This window comes from Haliotis rufescens, unplaced genomic scaffold, assembly GCF_023055435.1.
Source record: "Haliotis rufescens isolate VD_foot unplaced genomic scaffold, xgHalRufe1.0.p SCAF_5, whole genome shotgun sequence".
Classification (NCBI taxonomy): domain Eukaryota; kingdom Metazoa; phylum Mollusca; class Gastropoda; order Lepetellida; family Haliotidae; genus Haliotis; species Haliotis rufescens.
The window spans coordinates 57,433,536-57,453,897 of NW_025964223.1; the positions used below are offsets into that span (position 1 = coordinate 57,433,536).

The 20,362-nt window shown below is 39.3% G+C and overlaps 1 protein-coding gene across 9 annotated transcripts in view; it reads right to left on the reverse strand.

Annotated features, from left to right (window-relative positions):
* Window positions 1–2,980: 2,980 nt before the first annotated feature.
* LOC124116421 overlaps window positions 2,981–20,362 on the reverse strand; it is a 78,657-nt gene continuing 61,275 nt past the window's right edge. For 4 of the 9 annotated variants that reach the window (XM_048383668.1, XM_048383667.1, XM_048383664.1 and 1 more), the window contains 10 exons: window positions 18,219–18,348; window positions 11,076–11,429; window positions 10,713–10,847; window positions 10,227–10,535; window positions 8,636–8,782; window positions 7,997–8,143; window positions 7,326–7,472; window positions 6,602–6,766; window positions 5,890–6,036; window positions 4,793–5,397 (listed from right to left, as the gene is read on the reverse strand). In XM_048383668.1, coding sequence (XP_048239625.1) covers window positions 4,829–5,397; window positions 5,890–6,036; window positions 6,602–6,766; window positions 7,326–7,472; window positions 7,997–8,143; window positions 8,636–8,782; window positions 10,227–10,535; window positions 10,713–10,847; window positions 11,076–11,429; window positions 18,219–18,348 — 2,250 coding nt within the window. In that variant the 3' untranslated portion in view covers window positions 4,793–4,828. The other 5 variants (XM_048383670.1, XM_048383665.1, XM_048383666.1 and 2 more) reach the window with 5 other exon arrangements.

A 20,362-nucleotide genomic window follows, 5' to 3' on the forward strand; every position in this document is an offset into this window, starting at 1 on the left:
CGGCTTCCGAAAAAAGCTTATAACATGCTCTTTCATTTAGATAGTATCGGTAAGGTTACATGGGTATCGCATATTAGGACACTATTATTCTCACATGGATATGGGTATATATGGCTTAACCAATCTGTTAGTGATCAACATTTATTTCTAAATGATTTTCGTAAAATAGCAATAAATATGTTCTATCAAGGGTGGCAATGCAAAGTGGAAAACAGTTCACGTTATGATTTGTACAGAACATTTAAGACTCTATTAGAGCCAGAAAAATATCTATCAGTTTTAACAAATAGTCACCTAAGAAATGGATATATTAAATACAGACTTGGCTTGTAAAAACTTATGATTAACTATGGACGGAATATATAACTTGAAAGAATACAAAGAATTTGTCCATTCTGTAACTCTGCAAAAGAAGACGAAATACATTTTACCTTTGAATGTCCTTATTATGCAGAATTACGTACTAAATATATACATGTACCAGAATGTTTCTTATCTAAGACGAGTAGAATAGCTTTTGTTTCTATTTTGTCATCGAATGATGCCGATGTACTGTTTAAACTGTCTTTATTTGTAAAACATGGGATGGAACTACGAAATAACATGTTGAGTGGAAATTCATAATTTTAATTACCTCACCCCAGAAAGTCCTCATGATTATCACCGATTGTTAAATGAATGTTATATTTATATAATTTTTGTTGTATCTCCCAATCTGTAAATTCTCACCCACTGTATTTATTTGAACTTGTATATGGGCCGATGGCCTTTGATACAATAAACATCTTTGACTTGACAGCAACACAGGCCATGCAACGTCTTCTCATTGATCGAATAAGTCTGCGAATAGTTTCTGGGGCATTCCACTCTTGACTTAGTGTATCTTCAAGTTTTGTACTTACGGACGACGTGAGAGGCGTTGACCCAGGTAACCCTGTAGATGTTCAATTGGCGATAGATCGGGTGACAGGGCTGGCCATGGAAGCAGAGGCACGTTATTGTTCGCTAGGTACTGTGTTGAAACACATGCTGTGTGCGCTCTTGCATTATCTTGCTGGAAGGTGTGCATATCCTGGTGCTGATGAAAGAATGGGATGACGTGATTTGCCAATATGTTATTCCTGTGGTAAAGGGCATTAACTCTTCCACGACAAACATGGAGCTCTGTTCGATGGTTATGACTGATGCCGCTCCACACCATGACCCCCCCCCCCCCCCCCCCCGCTCCACACTATGACACCCCCCCCCCCCCCCCCCCCCCCCCCCCCCACACACACACACCCATCGATCTGTCTGTACAACGCAGTCATTGGTAACATGGTAACGTTCTCCACGTCGACGCCACACTCGCAGTCGACCGTCAGCATTCCGTAAATGAAAACGGGACTCATCAGAGAACAGCACACAATGCCACTGCCGCAATCTCCAATGACGATGCCTTTTGGCCCAACGCAGACGTTCATTTCGATGTCGCTCAGTGAATATGGCTGAGCGGAGACGTCGACGTACGGTGTCAGCACTGATCAATTCCGTCGGCCTTGTACGGTTGCTGCAGTCCTGGTAGCCCGAAGTGTACGATCACGAAGACTCCGACGGACAATATGGCGATCCTGACGTGGTGTAGTTACACGACATTGACCCGGACGTGGTCGATCTCTGGTGGTTCTTGTCTGCTGGTATCTGCTCAGTAGCCTGAGGACTGTTGAATGATGGCATTGAAACCGTTGTGCAACGACTCCACTTGACGTACCAACTTGAAGCATACCCAAGGCACGTTCACGTTCCTCTGCTGTTAATCTTGGCATTTCTTGAGGCAGAACCCTTTACGTCTGCAGCAACAAGTGATGTGGCTTTTAAAAGTCTGTCTTTTATAGCCCTATTCTGCATGCTTCCCGTGACACAAAACACGTTTTCCATGATGTGCACGCAATTTGTTGCGTTTTGGCGATTTCGCTCACAAAAAAATTAGGAATGTGTTTTGACGAGCTGTCCTCTTCATGCTGCGTCCAGAACGTCGTATAATAATCATTCACTTATATATTTTCATATGACTTAAGCCCGGATAAAAATACATCCATTTTCATGGTGGTGCGTTTTCAATGATGTTCAGTATATAACACGTCGCTGGTAATGTGTTATGTTTTCAGATAAGTCCCGATTCACTTTGCACTTTCTTCATAGGCACGGTAGAGTCTGGCGACTTCGGAAAAGAACGTGAAGTCCATGTCAGCCTGAGACCTCATGACAGATTTGGTTGTGGATCGGTAATGGTGTGGGGTGGCATCACTATGACTGACCGAACCCGATTCCATATAATGTTTAAGGAAGGATCACTGGACAGTACTAACGTAACAACACACTGACACCTTTTGTTCTCCCGTTTGCAAGGCGTGTGCGTTGACGGTTTGTGTTTCAGGACAACAACGCCCGTGCTCACCATGCACGAATCGTCAGTGCTCACCTCCATCAGCATAACATCCATAGAATGTCATTGCAAGCAACGAGCCCAGAGCTTTCCAAAATCTTGAACACGTCTGGGACAGACGCCCTCAAATCGCCATGAGGAAAGTCATACCCGGTATGCCTCGCTGAGTGAACGGATGTTTGACGAATCGTCGCGGTACTAGGCACGACTGATATAAAAAGGTCAATTTTGAAATTTTAAATCTTCCCAATTATCGTCCTTCAAGATCGTTGGCGGTCATAACATTTACTATCACACTACATTACCGGTGTTCCAAATTCGTTCAATAAAATCGTACACCTATTCCTAGAAACTAATATTTCTTACAAGTTTGGAACTTTTCACTTAGTTCCGAGTATCCATACTGTTGTTTAAGCGAATTTAAGGTGGATACCGACCCCACGATCGAAATCATTATACAGTTAATTTGAATCTGAAGATATTAGGCAGAATCTGTCAGATTCTGTATTTCACAGAATAAAAATAATCATATCAGGAAAGAACAAACTAACGTAATAGATTTTAACATTTATTTAAAAGAAACAGACAAATATAGCTATGGTAGCAGACAAATGCAAAGTCATTGTTGTTATAATTCATCATCAAACACATTTTTACATTCCTTAAAAGAAATATATGATAAAGGAAGGGAATTTATGGATATCAACTTCTTTATTATAAGAAACACAACGTTTCGGATTATATGCTTACTCCTTCATCAGGTAAATGAATGATATAAGGCAGAGAACATGTTTTTACACGTAAGAACAACAAAAGTAAGATAGCAAAAGGTGGAAACTAAACAAGGGTAGCCAACAGATAATTGGCGCTGATAGGCGATTAGCAATAGACATTGATAGCCAACTCTTTACAGTAATTAGCGCTGATAGTTATGGACAACAAGAAGCCAGGACTAAATTATCACTGAAAGGTAAATGGCAATGGACAATGGGCAAAAGAGAGGCCGGGGGTAATTAGCACTATCAGTCATTAGATGGTTGGCTACAAATAATGGTTGGCCTTTTCATACATTCAGCACCAAGGCTAACTTATACACATTTTGGTAGAGAACGATTACAATCTTATTCCAGAATTACAATGATCTCATGAAAACAAGTACATTTCAAGAATCACAGCAGATTGGGATTCATTCCATTTTTAACAATATTTTTTTTATTCTTTCTGATTACTTTCTGTAGTCCCTCCTTTAACGGTTTTGCTTGGAATACCGTCTAAGTGTAAACAAACTGGCATATGCTTAGATTCCACTCTATTTTCTATGAAGAACGATGCACAATATCTACACACGTTTGGTGATCCATTAAAATATATAGAGTTTACTACACTACATCCCTGTTCGGATATATACATGTATAGCTACCATCACAAACTCCTGCAGTTCTACCATTGAAATATATAAATGTTATGGGTAAAACACATATTTAATAGCCTTTGCCCGAACGTAATTATGATACCGTCCATTGACCTTCTTCGTTCTACAGGGACCGAATGTTCCACAGGGAACGCTTCTAAGTCTGACGCTTGTCCGTACATACTCGTAAATCAATATGGTGTACAGATTTTCTACCGAAAGATAAAAGTATTCTTTCATTGACTTAGCATGTCCGATTGATGTATATGACATCCGACCCTACGAAAATGTATACTGTTCATAACGACTGGTAAAACACAAACTCAAAACTGAGGATAAATGTACATGCATGTCCTGAATTGTCGGAATGTTGAGACGGCAAAACTAAAAGTCGACATTATGGCCCAACCAGAATGTTCATGCAGTTTTTCAAATAACAGTAACAAAACAGGGTCCATTGTATGATACCGTCTATGACATACGCATGAGTTAATGAATCACTATCAAATAGTGCTGAGACCAGGTGTTTGCCAAAAGGTTAAGGTATCCTGCCCTACTGGTGGAAATGTTATGAATTCACTCAAAAGTGTGACATACATAATCGAAGAAACATATCATATAATGTAAAAAGAAACATGGACCACAGATACCAGTACTTTTGTTAGCACAAATAAATTCTAAAGACTGCTGTACATGAAACTAGACTTTTGAATTTTTAATCATGTCTGATTACTTGCACATCGACTTCGCGTTGAAAAGCTCTTCTTACGTTTTGTTTTGTGTAGTGGATGCCAACTCTTGGTAGTTCACTCACATGTGGACCTTGTGGAGCGCAAAGCACAATCTTGACTCTTGACTTGAATTTGAAAAAGGAGTAATGGTAGGAGCTGGTGGTTCTATTTGTTTGTGACTTTTATTACCCCGCTGTGAGGAGTTCGACTTCACGCGATCTAAACAAACAAAATGTTTAAAACTTGAATTCATAAACACTTCTATAAGAGGGGTAAAATATCTTCCATGGTAGTTTTAGGGTTGACTTCTCCAAACGTATACAACATCTTAAGAAATGTAGCATTAGGAGGAACAGTTGACAGTTTCATATCTATACTACTATGTACAAGGTTTTCGTGAGATGAATACCTCCAACCCCACCCAACACACACGCACGCACGCACGCACGCACACACACACACACATACACAAGCACGCACGCACGCACGCATACACACACATACACACACACACACACATACACACACACACACCTCAAATAGAAGAAGAAACATATGGGCACACATCTTCCACTGAAATTTTAACTGACGATTAATATCTTCGAGGTTATGGCCATACACATGTTTCTCTGTATCTTGGATATTTTCCTTTAATCTTTGACCCAAATTTAAAACGTTCTTACTTTGTAGATCACTGTCAGGCAGAGCTTCTGTAACATCAAGGCCAGATCTTGACTCTGATGTTGCAGTGGTTGCATTGGGTGGAACATTCGACTCCAACGTCATCTTATTGCTCCTACCCAGTTCTGGGTGTTCGGCCTTTACAGGAACTTTACGAACAAGATATTCTGGTGTTGAATATACCCCCCAAACCCAACACTTATTTCACTGAGCATTTAAACTGATAAGTAATATGTTCGAGGTTATGGTCATACAAATGTTTCCCCGTATCAAGGATAGTTTTCCACCTTATACACACTTTTGCATTAGGAGGAACTGTTCATTCCATTACCATATCAATACTACTTCCTAGTTGTAGGCAATTGGATCCATATGAACAAGGTATTCTGAAGGTGAATACACCCGTCCCACAACAAACATACACACGCACACGCACGCACGCACGCACGCACGCACGCAAGCACGCAAGCACGCACACATTCACACACACCTCAAATAGAAGAAGAAACATATGGGCACACATCTTCCACTGAATATTTTAACTGACGATTAATATCTTCGAGGTTTATTGCCATACGCATGTTTCTCTGTATCTTGGATATTTTCCTTTAATCTTTGACACAAATTTAAAACGTTCTTACTTTGTAGATCACTGTCAGGCAGAGCTTCTGTAACATCAAGGCCAGATCTTGACCCTGATGTCGCAGTGGTTGCATTGGGTGGAACAGTCGACTCCAACGTCATCTTATTGCTCCTACCCAGTTCTGGGTGTTCGGCCTTTACAGGATCTTTACGAACAAGACATTCTGGAGTTGAATATACCCCCCAAACCCAACACTTATTTCACTGAGCATTTAAACTGATAAGTAATATGTTCGAGGTTATGGTCATACAAATGTTTCCCCGTATCAAGGATAGTTTTCCACCTTATACACACTTTTGCATTAGGAGGAACTGTTCATTCCATTACCATATCAATACTACTTCCTAGTTGTAGGCCTTTGGATCCATATGAACAAGGTATTCTGAAGGTGAATACACCCGTCCCACAACACACATACATACGCACACGCACGCACGCATGCACGCACGCACGCACGCACGCACGCACGCAAGCACGCCCACATTCACACATACACACACACACACACACACACACACACACACACACACACACACACACACACACACACACACACACACCTCAAATAAAAGAAGAAACATATGGGCACACATTTTCCACTGAATATTTTAACTGACGATTAATATCTTCGAGGTTATGGCCATACACATGTTTCTCTGTATCTTGGATATTTTCCTTTAATCTTTGACCCAAATTTAAAACGTTCTTACTTTGTAGATCACTGTAAGGCAGAGCTTCTGTAACATCAAGGCCAGATCTTGACTCTGATGTAGCAGTGGTTGCATTGGGTGGAACAGTCGACTCCAACGTCATCTTATTGCTCCTACCCAGTTCTGGGTGTTCGGCCTTTACAGAATCTTTACGAACAAAATATTCTGGAGTTGAATATACCCACCAAACCCAACACTTATTTCACTGAGCATTTAACCTGATAAGTAATTTGTTCGAGGTTATGGTCATACACATGTTTCCCCGTATCAAGGATAGTTTTCAACCTTATACACACTTTAGCATTAGGAGGAACTGTTCATTCCATTACCATATCAATACTACTTCCTAGTTGTAGGCCTTTGGATCCATATGAACAAGGTATTCTGAAGGTGAATACACCCGTCCCACAACAAACATACACACGCACACGCACGCACGCACGCAAGCACGCAAGCACGCACACATTCACACACACACACACACACACACACACACACACACACACACACACACACACACACACACACACACACACACACACACACACACACACACACACACACACACACACACCTCAAATAGAAGAAGAAACATATGGGCACACATCTTCCACTGAATATTTTAACTGACGATTAATATCTTCGAGGTTATGGCCATACACATGTTTCTCTGTATCTTGGATATTTTCCTTTAATCTTTGACCCAAATTTAAAACGTTCTTACTTTGTAGATCACTGTCAGGCAGAGCTTCTGTAACATCAAGGCCAGATCTTGACTCTGATGTTGCAGTGGTTGCATTAGGTGGAACAGTCGACTCCAACGTCATCTTATTGCTCCTACCCAGTTCTGGGTGTTCGGCCTTTACAGGATCTTTACGAACAAGATATTCTGGAGTTGAATATACCCCCCAAACCCAACACTTATTTCACTGAGCATTAAACTGATAAGTAATATGTTCGAGGTTATGGTCATACAAATGTTTCCCCGTATCAAGGATAGTTTTCCACCTTATACACACTTTTGCATTAGGAGGAACTGTTCATTCCATTACCATATCAATACTACTTCCTAGTTGTAGGCAATTGGATCCATATGAACAAGGTATTCTGAAGGTGAATACACCCGTCCCACAACACACATACACACGCACGCAAGCACGCACGCACGCACGCACGCAAGCACGCACACATTCACACACACACACACACACACACACACACACACACACACACACACACACACACCTCAAATAGAAGAAGAAACATATGGGCACACATCTTCCACTGAATATTTTAACTGACGATTAATATCTTCGAGGTTATGGCCATACACATGTTTCTCTGTATCTTGGATATTTTCCTTTAATCTTTGACCCAAATTTAAAACGTTCTTACTTTGTAGATCACTGTCAGGCAGAGCTTCTGTAACATCAAGGCCAGATCTTGACTCTGATGTTGCAGTGGTTGCATTAGGTGGAACAGTCGACTCCAACGTCATCTTATTGCTCCTACCCAGTTCTGGGTGTTCGGCCTTTACAGGATCTTTACGAACAAGATATTCTGGAGTTGAATATACCCCCCAAACCCAACACTTATTTCACTGAGCATTAAACTGATAAGTAATATGTTCGAGGTTATGGTCATACAAATGTTTCCCCGTATCAAGGATAGTTTTCCACCTTATACACACTTTTGCATTAGGAGGAACTGTTCATTCCATTACCATATCAATACTACTTCCTAGTTGTAGGCAATTGGATCCATATGAACAAGGTATTCTGAAGGTGAATATACCCGTCCCACAACACACATACACAAGCACGCACGCACGCACGCACGCACGCAAGCACGCACACATTCACACACACACATACACACACACACCTCAAATAGAAGAAGAAACATATGGGCACATATCTTCCACTGAATATTTTAACTGACGATTAATATCTTCGAGGTTATGGCCATACACATGTTTCTCTGTATCTTGGATATTTTTCGTGAAGCTTAAACACAATTTTAAAACGGCCTTACTTTGTAGATCACTGTCAGGCAGAGCTTCTGTTACATCAAGGCCAGATCTTGACTCTGATGTCGCAGTGGTTGCATTAGGTGGAACAGCCGACTCCATCGTCGTCTTATTGCTAATCCCCACTTGCAGAGCGTTGGTCTTCACGGGATCTATATCAACGGTATATACTGAAGTTGAATAAAGACACAAAAAGGACACATGCACACAGCTTCCACTCTACTGAACATTTTAACCAACCATTAACATCTTCGAGGTTACTTGAACAAGACATACTGATATTCTGATTAGTCAAAACGAAGAAGACTACTCTTCCCCTAAACATGTTAACTTTTATGTTATGGCTTAAAAGTATAAAAAAAGCAGCGGTTCATGTCAACATTCGTCATATTTAATGAATTGCACAAATTCAAGTGAAAAAAACACACACTAACACCATTAATCCTTATATATCTGTTTTAGCTGTTGATCTATTATGTCATTATTTATATTATTTCATCAGAAAGTTCTATGCGGGCTGTTCCATATTCGTCACTACTATGATGTTATTTCCAATGACTTATGACTTACTCAACTTTCAAAGTCACCAATGTGTAAACAAAGTTTTGCAAACAAAGACGTCTGAGATACATGTGTCGATGTTTAATATGAAGTGTCACTGGACAAATGTATTTGATATTTTCTGCCTGAGATCGGAGGGAGAGTCTGGCTTCAATATGAATATATGCATTTACACCATGGTTTTGTCAATTAATCATGTAACACGTTATGCTTGATATGGGAGGATACCACATGTCGCCAACGCAATAGAGAACAAGACAATGTCGTGTACAAAAATATCAATGTAAAGTTTCATATTTGACACAGCAGTTTCTGAGACGCAGATGAAACATTTTCGTAACATCGTTGAATTGTTTCACCAAAACACAAAATTTCATACCAAAATCTTCATACATTGTGGCCCTATGGTAAAGGTTAGGGTATTCTTACATTTTTTTCACGTTATATTTCTTTGTACCTTTTGACTACACAAAGGTATTCGAGAAGACGATACTTAATAAAATATCTTGAGATAAGATGCCGTATTATATTTACTGAGTTTCATTTTCAGCTCAGTGGCATTCATCAATCCACTGAGTCAAATACAAAAGAAACGTCAGGGTAAAAAAGCTGCAGCCCTCTGTGTTACAAAAGAAATATATTTCGTAAACAGTCTTTTGCAATTAAAGGCAGGGCAAAATATTTTAAAAATGGATTCGAACCAACATATTCAAACTTTATCAAAAGGTTATTTGGCTAAAAACCGCCGCCGAAACACTGCATACGTAAGGTTCAAAACTCAACTATGATACCTATCAAATACACCACCATTGATAATACTTTTCTTGTTTGTTTCATTTTAACCACCATCATACATGGGTGTACACTTTCTTTCAGTTGAATTATTGCACTTTACACTTTCGTACTGTTCTCAGAAAAAAAAGACACGTCGTCATCAACTAATATTTTGGCCAGGTGGCCAAAACATTACAACCATGTGAATGTTTACAATAAGGACAAAATAAAGGGAAGAACCTGTCTACTAGAAACACTTACTCGTCAATTGAATGTCATCGAAAGGCATCTCCACGTGGACATCTACAGTATGGGTTTCAATAACTCTTTTCAAGTGAGGGAAGTTAATGAATTTTTTGACAGATGTGAAAAAATCCTCCCAAGATTTTTCTTTTCTTTGGATTTGTAATTTAACCTTGTTTAATTGTTTTCTTTCAAATTCAATGTCCAGATATGATACTTGTTTCAGGTTACTGAGTTCAGCCATGATGGCCTCTGCTGCACCACTTCCTGGGGCTGCAAATTTAATCTTAGCAGTGTAGAGTGTTTCGGAAGGGCTCGCTGGGCCGCCTGGAATAACATAAACAGTGTGTACACAACACAAGCAACATTGGATAATTTGTGCGAATGTGTGAGGAAATCATCAAGGCACAAAGCAAAATTTTTGTCTTACAATGAAATATGAATATGTGAATATGAACATAGCTTAAACAATATCCAAATTTAAAAGGGTCAGGATAATGTTACTTAATGGTTTACTCTGTCTTTGCACTTCAGAAGGCTCCGACTCCGATGATGTTATCCTTGCACTGGGAAACTCAGTGGATTCCATTTTCATTTCATTGTGATCACCAAACTGGACGGCGTTGGCCTCGATGTGATCTAAACGAACATAATATCAATTATTGCAAAAGACAGTACTAGATATCACATCTCATGGAACCTTAAACCTGATTGAAATTCGCATATGGTGACATGTGTGTTCCAAAAACTTTCCATTGTGAATATAGTTTACAAACATGTTACACGTATCATGTTTCTGACGTGTGTGAACTGAATACTAATATGTAGTTTCAAGATTTGAACATTCATTTATAATGCTGAACTCACAATGAACATGCTCCAGAGGTGTAAATTCAATGTCAAAGTGTATGTCCTCTGTTTTTCCACTGGGAAGAGTATTCAATGCTCCCTGGCATATTCCAGCTATGATAGTTTTCATTGAGGCTTCTTGGAAAACTGGGATCTTGTCATCACCCACCGGAATTGAAAACTTAAAGTGAATGGAACTTTGTTCGATATCATCAAGCCGCATTCCATATTCAGAAAAAAGCTTAAGCATGTTGGCTTTATTCTGTGTAAGAGTTTCAAAGATCTGTGCTTCCTGTTCAGACTCGGAAAAAGATAACACTATTTCTCCGCTTGGTTGGAATAAATCTGTTACTTGTTCTGTTCCAGCTCTTTCTATTGGTAATGAGAAAAATTGTGGTATTGTATCAGAAAATTAATATATGTACTTCTAAAATGTATTTCCAAACTGCAAAACATGCAATATTAATGCTACATAATAGGTAAACTTTACACTACAAAATATCAACTAGTTAAATGTCCAGAGAACTGCAAAGTCACAAATCGAGGGGTTAGTGCCAGAACCACTTATCTCCATTTTCCCTAGATGTGAGAAATCCCACTTCAAAAGTTTGAAATGGTGCTAAAAAGCACCACTTGAAGTTTTATTAGCAATATTGTTTCCAGCCGTTGTCATTAAGTGTGCCAAACAGTATATCTTGTTTTTTCAACATAACATTGATATTAACATGTAATAAAGATAACCTGAAATATATACGATGTTCTGGCATATCTCTTCCCCAAAGAAATTCAGCTAGACTTTCAGCCAAAGCGAAGTAAATAAAGGCAACTCCATCTGGCAGCATAAACATTATACAGGAAAGGGGAAATGTGAGGCCCAGATCCTTGTAAACAGAAGTGATACATTGTGGCCCTGATAAATGATAACATTCCTGCTTGCGTCAAATTACCCCAAACACAGGACATACGTTTATGCTTCAGAAACTTTCTCAATGAGCAAGCCAATTAATAGCAATAACAGCTTATCTCCCGACAGCTGGTAATGGCTCAACCACAGAGACTGCGTGACACACAGGCTGATACCATTATCCTGGTGTAAGCTGACACTCCAAAGCATCGCTTGCTGTAAACACGTGGTTATAATCACTTACCAGCTTTAACGATTATCTGGCATTGCCTAAAAGAACTAAAGTAATGTCAGTGTTGCCTTTACCAAACATTGTTCATTTTATTAAATGCTGTACATTTACATTTACATTGCATTGTTTGTTTCAAAACTAAAAAGCTAATTAGTCTGCAAAATTAAGTTAATGTCAGGCTGTAATGCTAATGAGTGGAAATGTGTCACACAAAGTTACCGGAGAAACGTTATTCTATAAATTATAGATGAATAGAAGATCCTTTTAAAACCTTTGTTTATGTAAATATATATTCTTTTATAAAACAGTGGGTACATATTTAGCTTATTATCTATATACCAGTATATAATATGTAAAAAGTGATAGATAAATAGATAGACAGATCTGTACCCAACGTTCAATTTTCAAAATGGTGACATAACTCGCAGTATTCACAAAAAATATAATACTTTTTCCAGCTGAGCTTCATTCAAAGTCAATTTATGAACATACAAATACTGCAGTTCTTAAGATCAGTTATCTCAGATTGTATTCGGATATCCAACCTAGCTGTCATAAGACATTTTAATGTGGTTACAATCATTTTACGTTCCTAACAGTAAATGGAATTCTTAGCTTGAACATTCACGCGATTGTTGTGGCTCACTAAAAAGGAAATAAATAAGGAAGTAATGCAGTAACTTGTCAGATATAATATAGCCAGGATCAGCATTTCAGCACTGTCAGACTTCCACAAATCTGAGTCGGGTATTCATGTTTAACTGCGGCATAGTATCTCAGCGGGCTGGCACAATAATATTGGCATTAGTCCGGACTAGTGCAATCACACGCACTTACGCACGCGCGTACGCACACATAGCTATATTAGTGCGATAATGAACACAGCACCACAGTCACACATCATATTATGCAATGTCTGTGTCATAGTCTTCCTCCATAGCATCTGGTACCGGTAGACAATCAGGTCTGTTACCAGTTGGGAGAGCTTTGTAGTACTCATGATATTCGCTTGGAATAATGCCAGATCTACAAAGAGATAACAAGTCTTTCTTCTTCGCATGTGATATTTCTTGCTTCCCAGTGTATCTACAAGTAAGGGAGTTGGTTGTGTTCAGAGGTCTACCTCGTCTACTGCCTGCTGTAACCTTGATTTCTCTGAACTGCTCATCATTGTGTTCAGTTTTGAAGTAAATGCTGTCAGGGCTAGTCTTCATAAACCGCAGCCAGCGAACATTTAGCCAGTTAACTCTACCACCATCCGTGTCCACTTTAGTATTTTTCAGTCTTTGATGTGCCAATTTCTTGAAGTCCATTACATCCGTGTGTTTGATTGGAATAACGAGATAGGGGTCCTTCCTTCTTGCCATTCTGATAACAGTATCCCACTGGCTGGGAACAAAAATACTTGTCTTCTTTTTGGCGAATTCAATACTGGAGTGAATTGCATCGCACTCCATTTGGGTGTGTCCTGGCTCCAAGAATTTATGGTCAATGACATCAATGTGGTCAGTGGTAGTGACAGCATGAAGTAGGGAAGCAGCAACATATTGGTTCCTATTCTGCCCTGTGCATGTATCTGAATACAGGATAACATGGTTGATGTTAGGAGGCATTGCTTTCAACTGTATTTGTAAACATGATGCAATTTCGCATGAACCTCTCTGGGCATCAACCTCTGACCACAGAAAACATGTACCGCTCTTGTGAACAGCATCATGCACTGTGAAATTATAACAATTCAGTTTTCTCATATAGAAAATTTCGCTAACTAGCGAACATGGCGTGTACAATACTGCCTCAAGGTCAAATGTTCCAACAAAGACAGAGGATTCTGTCAAGGCAAGTGCTTTGTCCTTAATCTTTGCCTCTCGAGCTCTGATTTTTCTGGCTTGGTGTTCATTGAAATCCTTTGTTAATTGTTCTGTCAGGCAACCAGTGTCTCTTTCTCTGTAATATTGCTGACAAAGCGAACACTGGTCCTTCTTTGGTACATGGAAAGAAAAATTATATTCTTTATTGAAGACGTTTCTGTAGAGTGATGAGGACACTGGTTCTTTGTTGTCTGCAGCACACCTTTCCTTATAAAGTTCATACATCTTTTTAATATTCAGTTCTGGTCCTAAAAATTGCCTGTTTGTATCTTTTCTTGTGTAGTGGGCATCCATCTTAGGAAATGACTCAATGTGTTCCCTTACTTTTGTCAAGCGATCACTGGCAGTTTTATTGTGTGGCTTATGTCTACCGCGACGTTCTGTGCTCCCAAAGGTTCCCTGGCTCTTGTGCTGTAAGGCATGGCTGATGTATGACTCCCCAATGTCAAGAGTCTTCATGAAAAACTTCTTGCAAACAAGATGTCTTGTTCCTTCCCACTGTAGATTAAATGCCCGATAGACTTGGCGTTTCTTTTCCACCTTTTTTTCACTGTCATCCAGGTATGTACGGGTTTTCTTTTCATCAGTGTTGGAACAAACAAAATCCTTTTGCCTTTCATATGATGACAAGCTTCTAAATGCTTTAAATATACTGTGTCGAGCTTCTTCGGGGATCTTCTGGGTGCACTTATATCTACATTTTGAGCAGTCGACTGCTTTAACCGATTTTCCTTTCATGGTCTTCCCTTGCTGGTTCACATATTCCATTCCACCTAATCTCAGGTGTTTCCTTTGATTTTTTAACCATGTCTCGGGCGTCGCACGTCTCTTTCTAAACAGCACCTTTCTAGGAGGTGTATGGAAGGCTGCCGACTTTCTTGGAGTTGCAGATCGAGATGGGTTCTGTTTGTTTGGGGTTGATGCTGTATTACCTGATGACACTGTGTCGGCACCATGCTGTGAAGATACTGGAACTGGACTTGAAGTATTTGAACTGATCACAGGGCCTTCTGGCATTACATGGTTGCGTTCATTTACAGCAGTACAAGAAACATCAGAGATGCTGATGGACTGGAGACAACTTGCAGCTGATGTGGACGTTCCAGGACAGGTAGCTCTAGAAGCACATGCTTCTGTTGTTTCATGTTGAGTACTTGAGTACTGAGAAGATTTTGTGATGTTATTTTCTATCATTGTGTTTGACAAATGGTTAGCCAGTGGTGTGCATGCATCATAATGATCTTCAATACCTTTTATGGATGTAAATGCGAGGATTATTCTTCTCTCAGTGCATTGTTGAGGAATTGTAGGTTGGACATCAATTACAGGAGTTGATGCCTTGCTGGAGAAAATACGGACACCACGACCTGACCAGTTAGCAAGTGCTAATGGCAGGAAATCAGCAACCTTATTGGTGAAATATCCATTCCTGCGAAGATGTTCCACTTCCAGTGAATAACTTTGCCATGTTTCCAGGTTGTTTTCCTCCACTTCAGCATAGAAATCGGAATAAGTGATGATATTATCATCAAGATGATCACACAGTTGTTTCCTCAGTTCACATTCACTCACATTAAGTTGAAGTGCAGAAGCCTTAAAAAAGCAATTTCCATCAGCCGGTACCTTCAGTAACTTGTATCCATTACAATGCAGAAGTTGTTCTAATCTCTCCGTGTGAAACTTTTTCATTTTAGATTCATACATGTAGTTGGTATGGCTTTCATGTAATGTCTTCAGAACAACAGTTTCCTCCAATTCCCCACTTGACCTTTCATGAAATTTGCTATGAACAATATTCTTCTGATTTGGTATTGTCAATTCTGTTTCCGATTCAGTGGTGTCAGACGAGCATAAATCTTCTTCATTCGGAAGGTACTCTTCTGATGATGTTTCGATGCTACTTTCAACATGTGTATGTCTATATTTCCCCAAATAAATTAAAGGTTCGTCATCAGAGCTGTCAAATTCATTTTCATTTCCTCCCTCACTGGTATTACTGGGACGTGGCTCTATGTAGTCTTGAGGGGCTTTCATATGCGTTGCCGACAAAGGATCTGTGTTGTCAGTAGTTTGTACCTGATTAGCATCCATGTTGGTTGCCGTCAATGGATCTGCGCCGTCAGTGGTTGGTAGCTGATCAGTTTCCATGTTGGTTGCCGTCAATGGATCTGCGTTGTCAGTGGTTGGTAATTGATTAGCTTCCATGCTGGTTGCCGCCAATGGATCTGGGTTGTCAGTGGTTGGTAACTGATTAGCTTCCATGTTGGTTGCCGCCAATGGATCTGGGTTGTCAGTGGTTGGTTGCGGATTTGGTTCCATGCTCATTGCCGTCAATGGATCTGTGTTGTCAGTTGTTGGTAGCTGATTAGCATCCAGGCTCGTTGCCGTCAATGGATCTGGGTTGTCAGTGGTTGGTAGCGGATTCGGTTCCATGTTGGTTGCCGGCAATGGATCTGCGTTGTCAGTGGTTGGTAGCTGATTAGCATCCATGTTGGTTGCCGTCAATGGTTCTGCGTTGTCACTGGTTGGTAGCGGATTCGGTTCCATGTTGGTTGCCGTCAATGGAACTGGGTTGTCAGTGGTTGGTAGCTGATTAGCATCCATGTTGGTTGCCGTCAATGGAATTTGGTTGTCAGTGGTTGGTAGCGGATTCAGTTCCATGTTGGTTGCCGTCAATGGAACTGGGTTGTCAGTGGTTGGTAGCGGATTCGGTTCCATGTTGGTTGCCGTCAATGGAATTTGGTTGTCAGTGGTTGGTAGCGGATTCGGTTCCATGTTGGTTGCCGTCAATGGAACTGGGTTGTCAGTGGTTGGTAGCGGATTCGGTTCCATGTTGGTGGGTGGTTGTGGCACAATATGGTGTAATATCTGATTGTTCTCGATAATATTGCAAGCTTCCAAAATGTCTTGATCTTCGAAGTCAGAATCAAACTCACTCATTTTCCAATGCCTATAGAAAGAAAACAAAAAACAAAAGAAAACAATACATAGCACTGGTCTTGAAATATTTGTGTATGTGACATTATTTCTCAATTTACAATCTAACTTCATGTATCATATATTTACTCTTATGTAAACTTTACTTGTGTTTATGAAAGATGTTTATGTTAAAACCACAAGTCTCACCCATGTCATTTACATACTATTTTATAGCAAAATTAACAAAAAATCCCTGCGATTATCTGAAAACAACCAAGAACACACTAAAAGTTAACGAACACTGATTGATAATGACTTAAACATAAAAATCCGTTATATAAATCATCAGACGTGTTGTTGCGTCGTAACTTTATAACAATATAAGAGATCAATTTTAAAAATTAGTAAAATAACAGATAATTTAATTCAATTTACAGTTTTACTTACCTTAAACGTATTTATGTTGATGAAAATAATTTGGACTATGATATTTCCGTTGTAAGACGTTTGTGTAGTGGGGTTTATCTTCGACGCCAGGACCAAGTAATGACCATTAGTATAAGCTGACTGGAATTTAGCCCGGGAATCAGATATAAACATCCTGGGCCATAGAAGGCTAGCACCAGTTAACATCATCTGGTGCGGGGGAGCGCTTATCTCTAATCGTAAACACAAAAAGCCAGCACATCTCAAATGCTTATCAGTTGTTACGGCTCTTCAATTAAAGGAGTCTGAAGCCTATATCAGAGTGCTAGAATGTGTTAATTCTCGATACGTTTTTCTGGCTTAATAGAATTGAGTGAAAACTTTAATGTTGTGTATACCAGCATGTAGTATTTTAGTATAGAACATCCTGGCGCAACACGAGAACAGAGTTAGGTGATAAGTTGTTTATGTCTTGTTGAATATCTTTTAAAATATACAATGTAGTACAAAGATATTTTGGCGTAGGATTATATATGGTCATACAATGTTTTGAAAGTCATAAAGTCAATTTTAATATTTTACAAGATAATGTGTTCTGGCACTAACCCCTCGAAATGTTCGTACACATTCCAAAGTTTATTCCCCCTCCCAAACCAGGAGTGTTTTCCGATGAGAAGATATTGGAACGATGCAAGGTGTTACCGCCGACTCATGACGGACGACAGAGATACAGATTATTTATAGTGAGGCAAGAAAAGTGTACATAGAGGAGTAAAATGTAGACAATCCGATCACATTCATTCACCTACGTTGTGTGATCAAGGTTTTCCTTTCTTCCAACTGTTCCAGTAGACATTCTTTAGTTTTTCTAACAGTTTCCTCCATATAAACCAGATGATTACTTTGCGTTGCCACCTGCGTCTTAAGTATTTGGTTTTCCTGAAAATGCAAGTGATAACATACTCGTTACTGTGTGGTTGGGTCCTACTTCTAACCACTGGTTTACTTCATTGACACTCTATTCTTAAGCGGCTACTGTGATACAACTGACTGCAGCATAAATGCACACTGATAATTAAATGAGCTGTGTCAACCACCTTTTCTTTCCGAAATGCATATGAGATAAGTCACACCTTTAGTTTAAAACATTTACAAACTAGGAATTTACGCAAAGTATGCTCACCAGGGTTTACGTTTAAAGTCCATAAACGCAAACATATATTGAATGTAAATATAAGAGACAACCCATTTCAATAATCATAAGAAATTTGAGCTAAAAGCAGCCACCATTGTACGATCAGATCCGACCAGATAATATGCATGTGTTTATGAAGCACTATGAGAGACCGCTTATTTAAGCATTAACACAAAAAAACGTAGACAACGATACAAAATCAGTGACATCGTTCGGCGCAATAAAGCAACACATGCACCACGCTCTCCATTATCAGCCAATAAGGAAACAGTAGTCAGGTAGTGGACGTGGTATAATTTTTATTATGGAGCGAGTTAGTGAGTTAAAAATTTAAGGTCGCATCGGCGACGAGTACTAGTTATTATATTTGCAATTTAGTTATGTATGTAGATTTGTATTTAAAAACAAGTTGTGAAATATATTTGAGCATTCTATATTTAAAAACAATTTATGAAACATATTTGATCATAACAATATGATGCATATAGTTTTAAACACGGGCTATAGGCCACCAGTAACCAATGGTAACTCGCTGGGGATCATTGGGACTTGCAGTACCTTTGCTTCCTGCTTGATACCCCAGCAGGATTTACGTCATCACTTTAGCCAATATTAAAAAAAACCTCATCAACTAGTTGGCTTAAAAATGGCTTCTTTTTATAATGGAAATAGAATCGTAAAAAAATAGTTGCTTACATAGCCAATCAAATTGTGATCACATGCAATTAATATGTAACGTTTGGGAATGTAATTCTCATAACTCTGGAGTAGAAGATATCGGATTAGCTTTCAAGTTACTTCCCTTTAAGGTGAAGGTCACCCACCTTCTAGGTTGTTCGGAAATTAGCTGATGGCAACCATATACTATTCCTGTAAATGGATCCAAGGAGCCTTGGTAGCCTGTGTACCCCGAGATGAAACAGTGATCACAAGTTACCAAGCCAGCATTCCACGGTGCAGCCTTATATGCGTGCTAGGCCTTAACTAACCATTATATGTGATAGCTTTTTGTGGCTAGTATAGTTACATCTCTTTCTTAAAAGGTTAAGGACAAGTCGTCAAATATGAAAGCAAATGTCATCTAAAGTTTACTGAGAAAACAATATATTAAGTGCTGAACATTATGGATGTAACATTTATGTAAAATTTTGGGACAAGACATTTCATCAAGAAGTAGTCACGCACTTCTTGCTGATCTGTTTCTTTATGCATATGAATCTGAATTTCTGCTTGAATTGGCAAAATCAAAACAAGGGCATCTGGTCAAGAAGTTTAACTTGTACGTTAGGTATAAAGATGATCTGATATCGTTCAATAATGACCAAATAACTAAGTCCCTTTACCCACCTAAATTAGAAATACAAAAGACCAGTAAAACTGCCGACATCAGTTTTATATTTAGACTAATGTATCAAGATTCAGAGTGACAAGACACTCTCCACAAGATTGTATAACAAGAGGGGTGACTTCAACGTTCCAGTAAGTTCCCTTTATGTCGAGTAATATTCCGGCAGCTCCAGCCTTTGGCGTCTACATTTCACATCTTATGAGGTACAATCCAGTTCGCTCTTTCTACGAAGATGGCACAGAGCGTCATGCGATCTTGTTAACAAGTAGCTTGGATTACAACATTCATGACCTCGGTACAGCTGTCAAAATGATATATGGTTGGACATTTTCAACTTTGACGCATCAGTGACAAAAATGATGTAATTCACTATTTTATCTTGCACCATATGTTCCAGGTTTTTTTTCTGA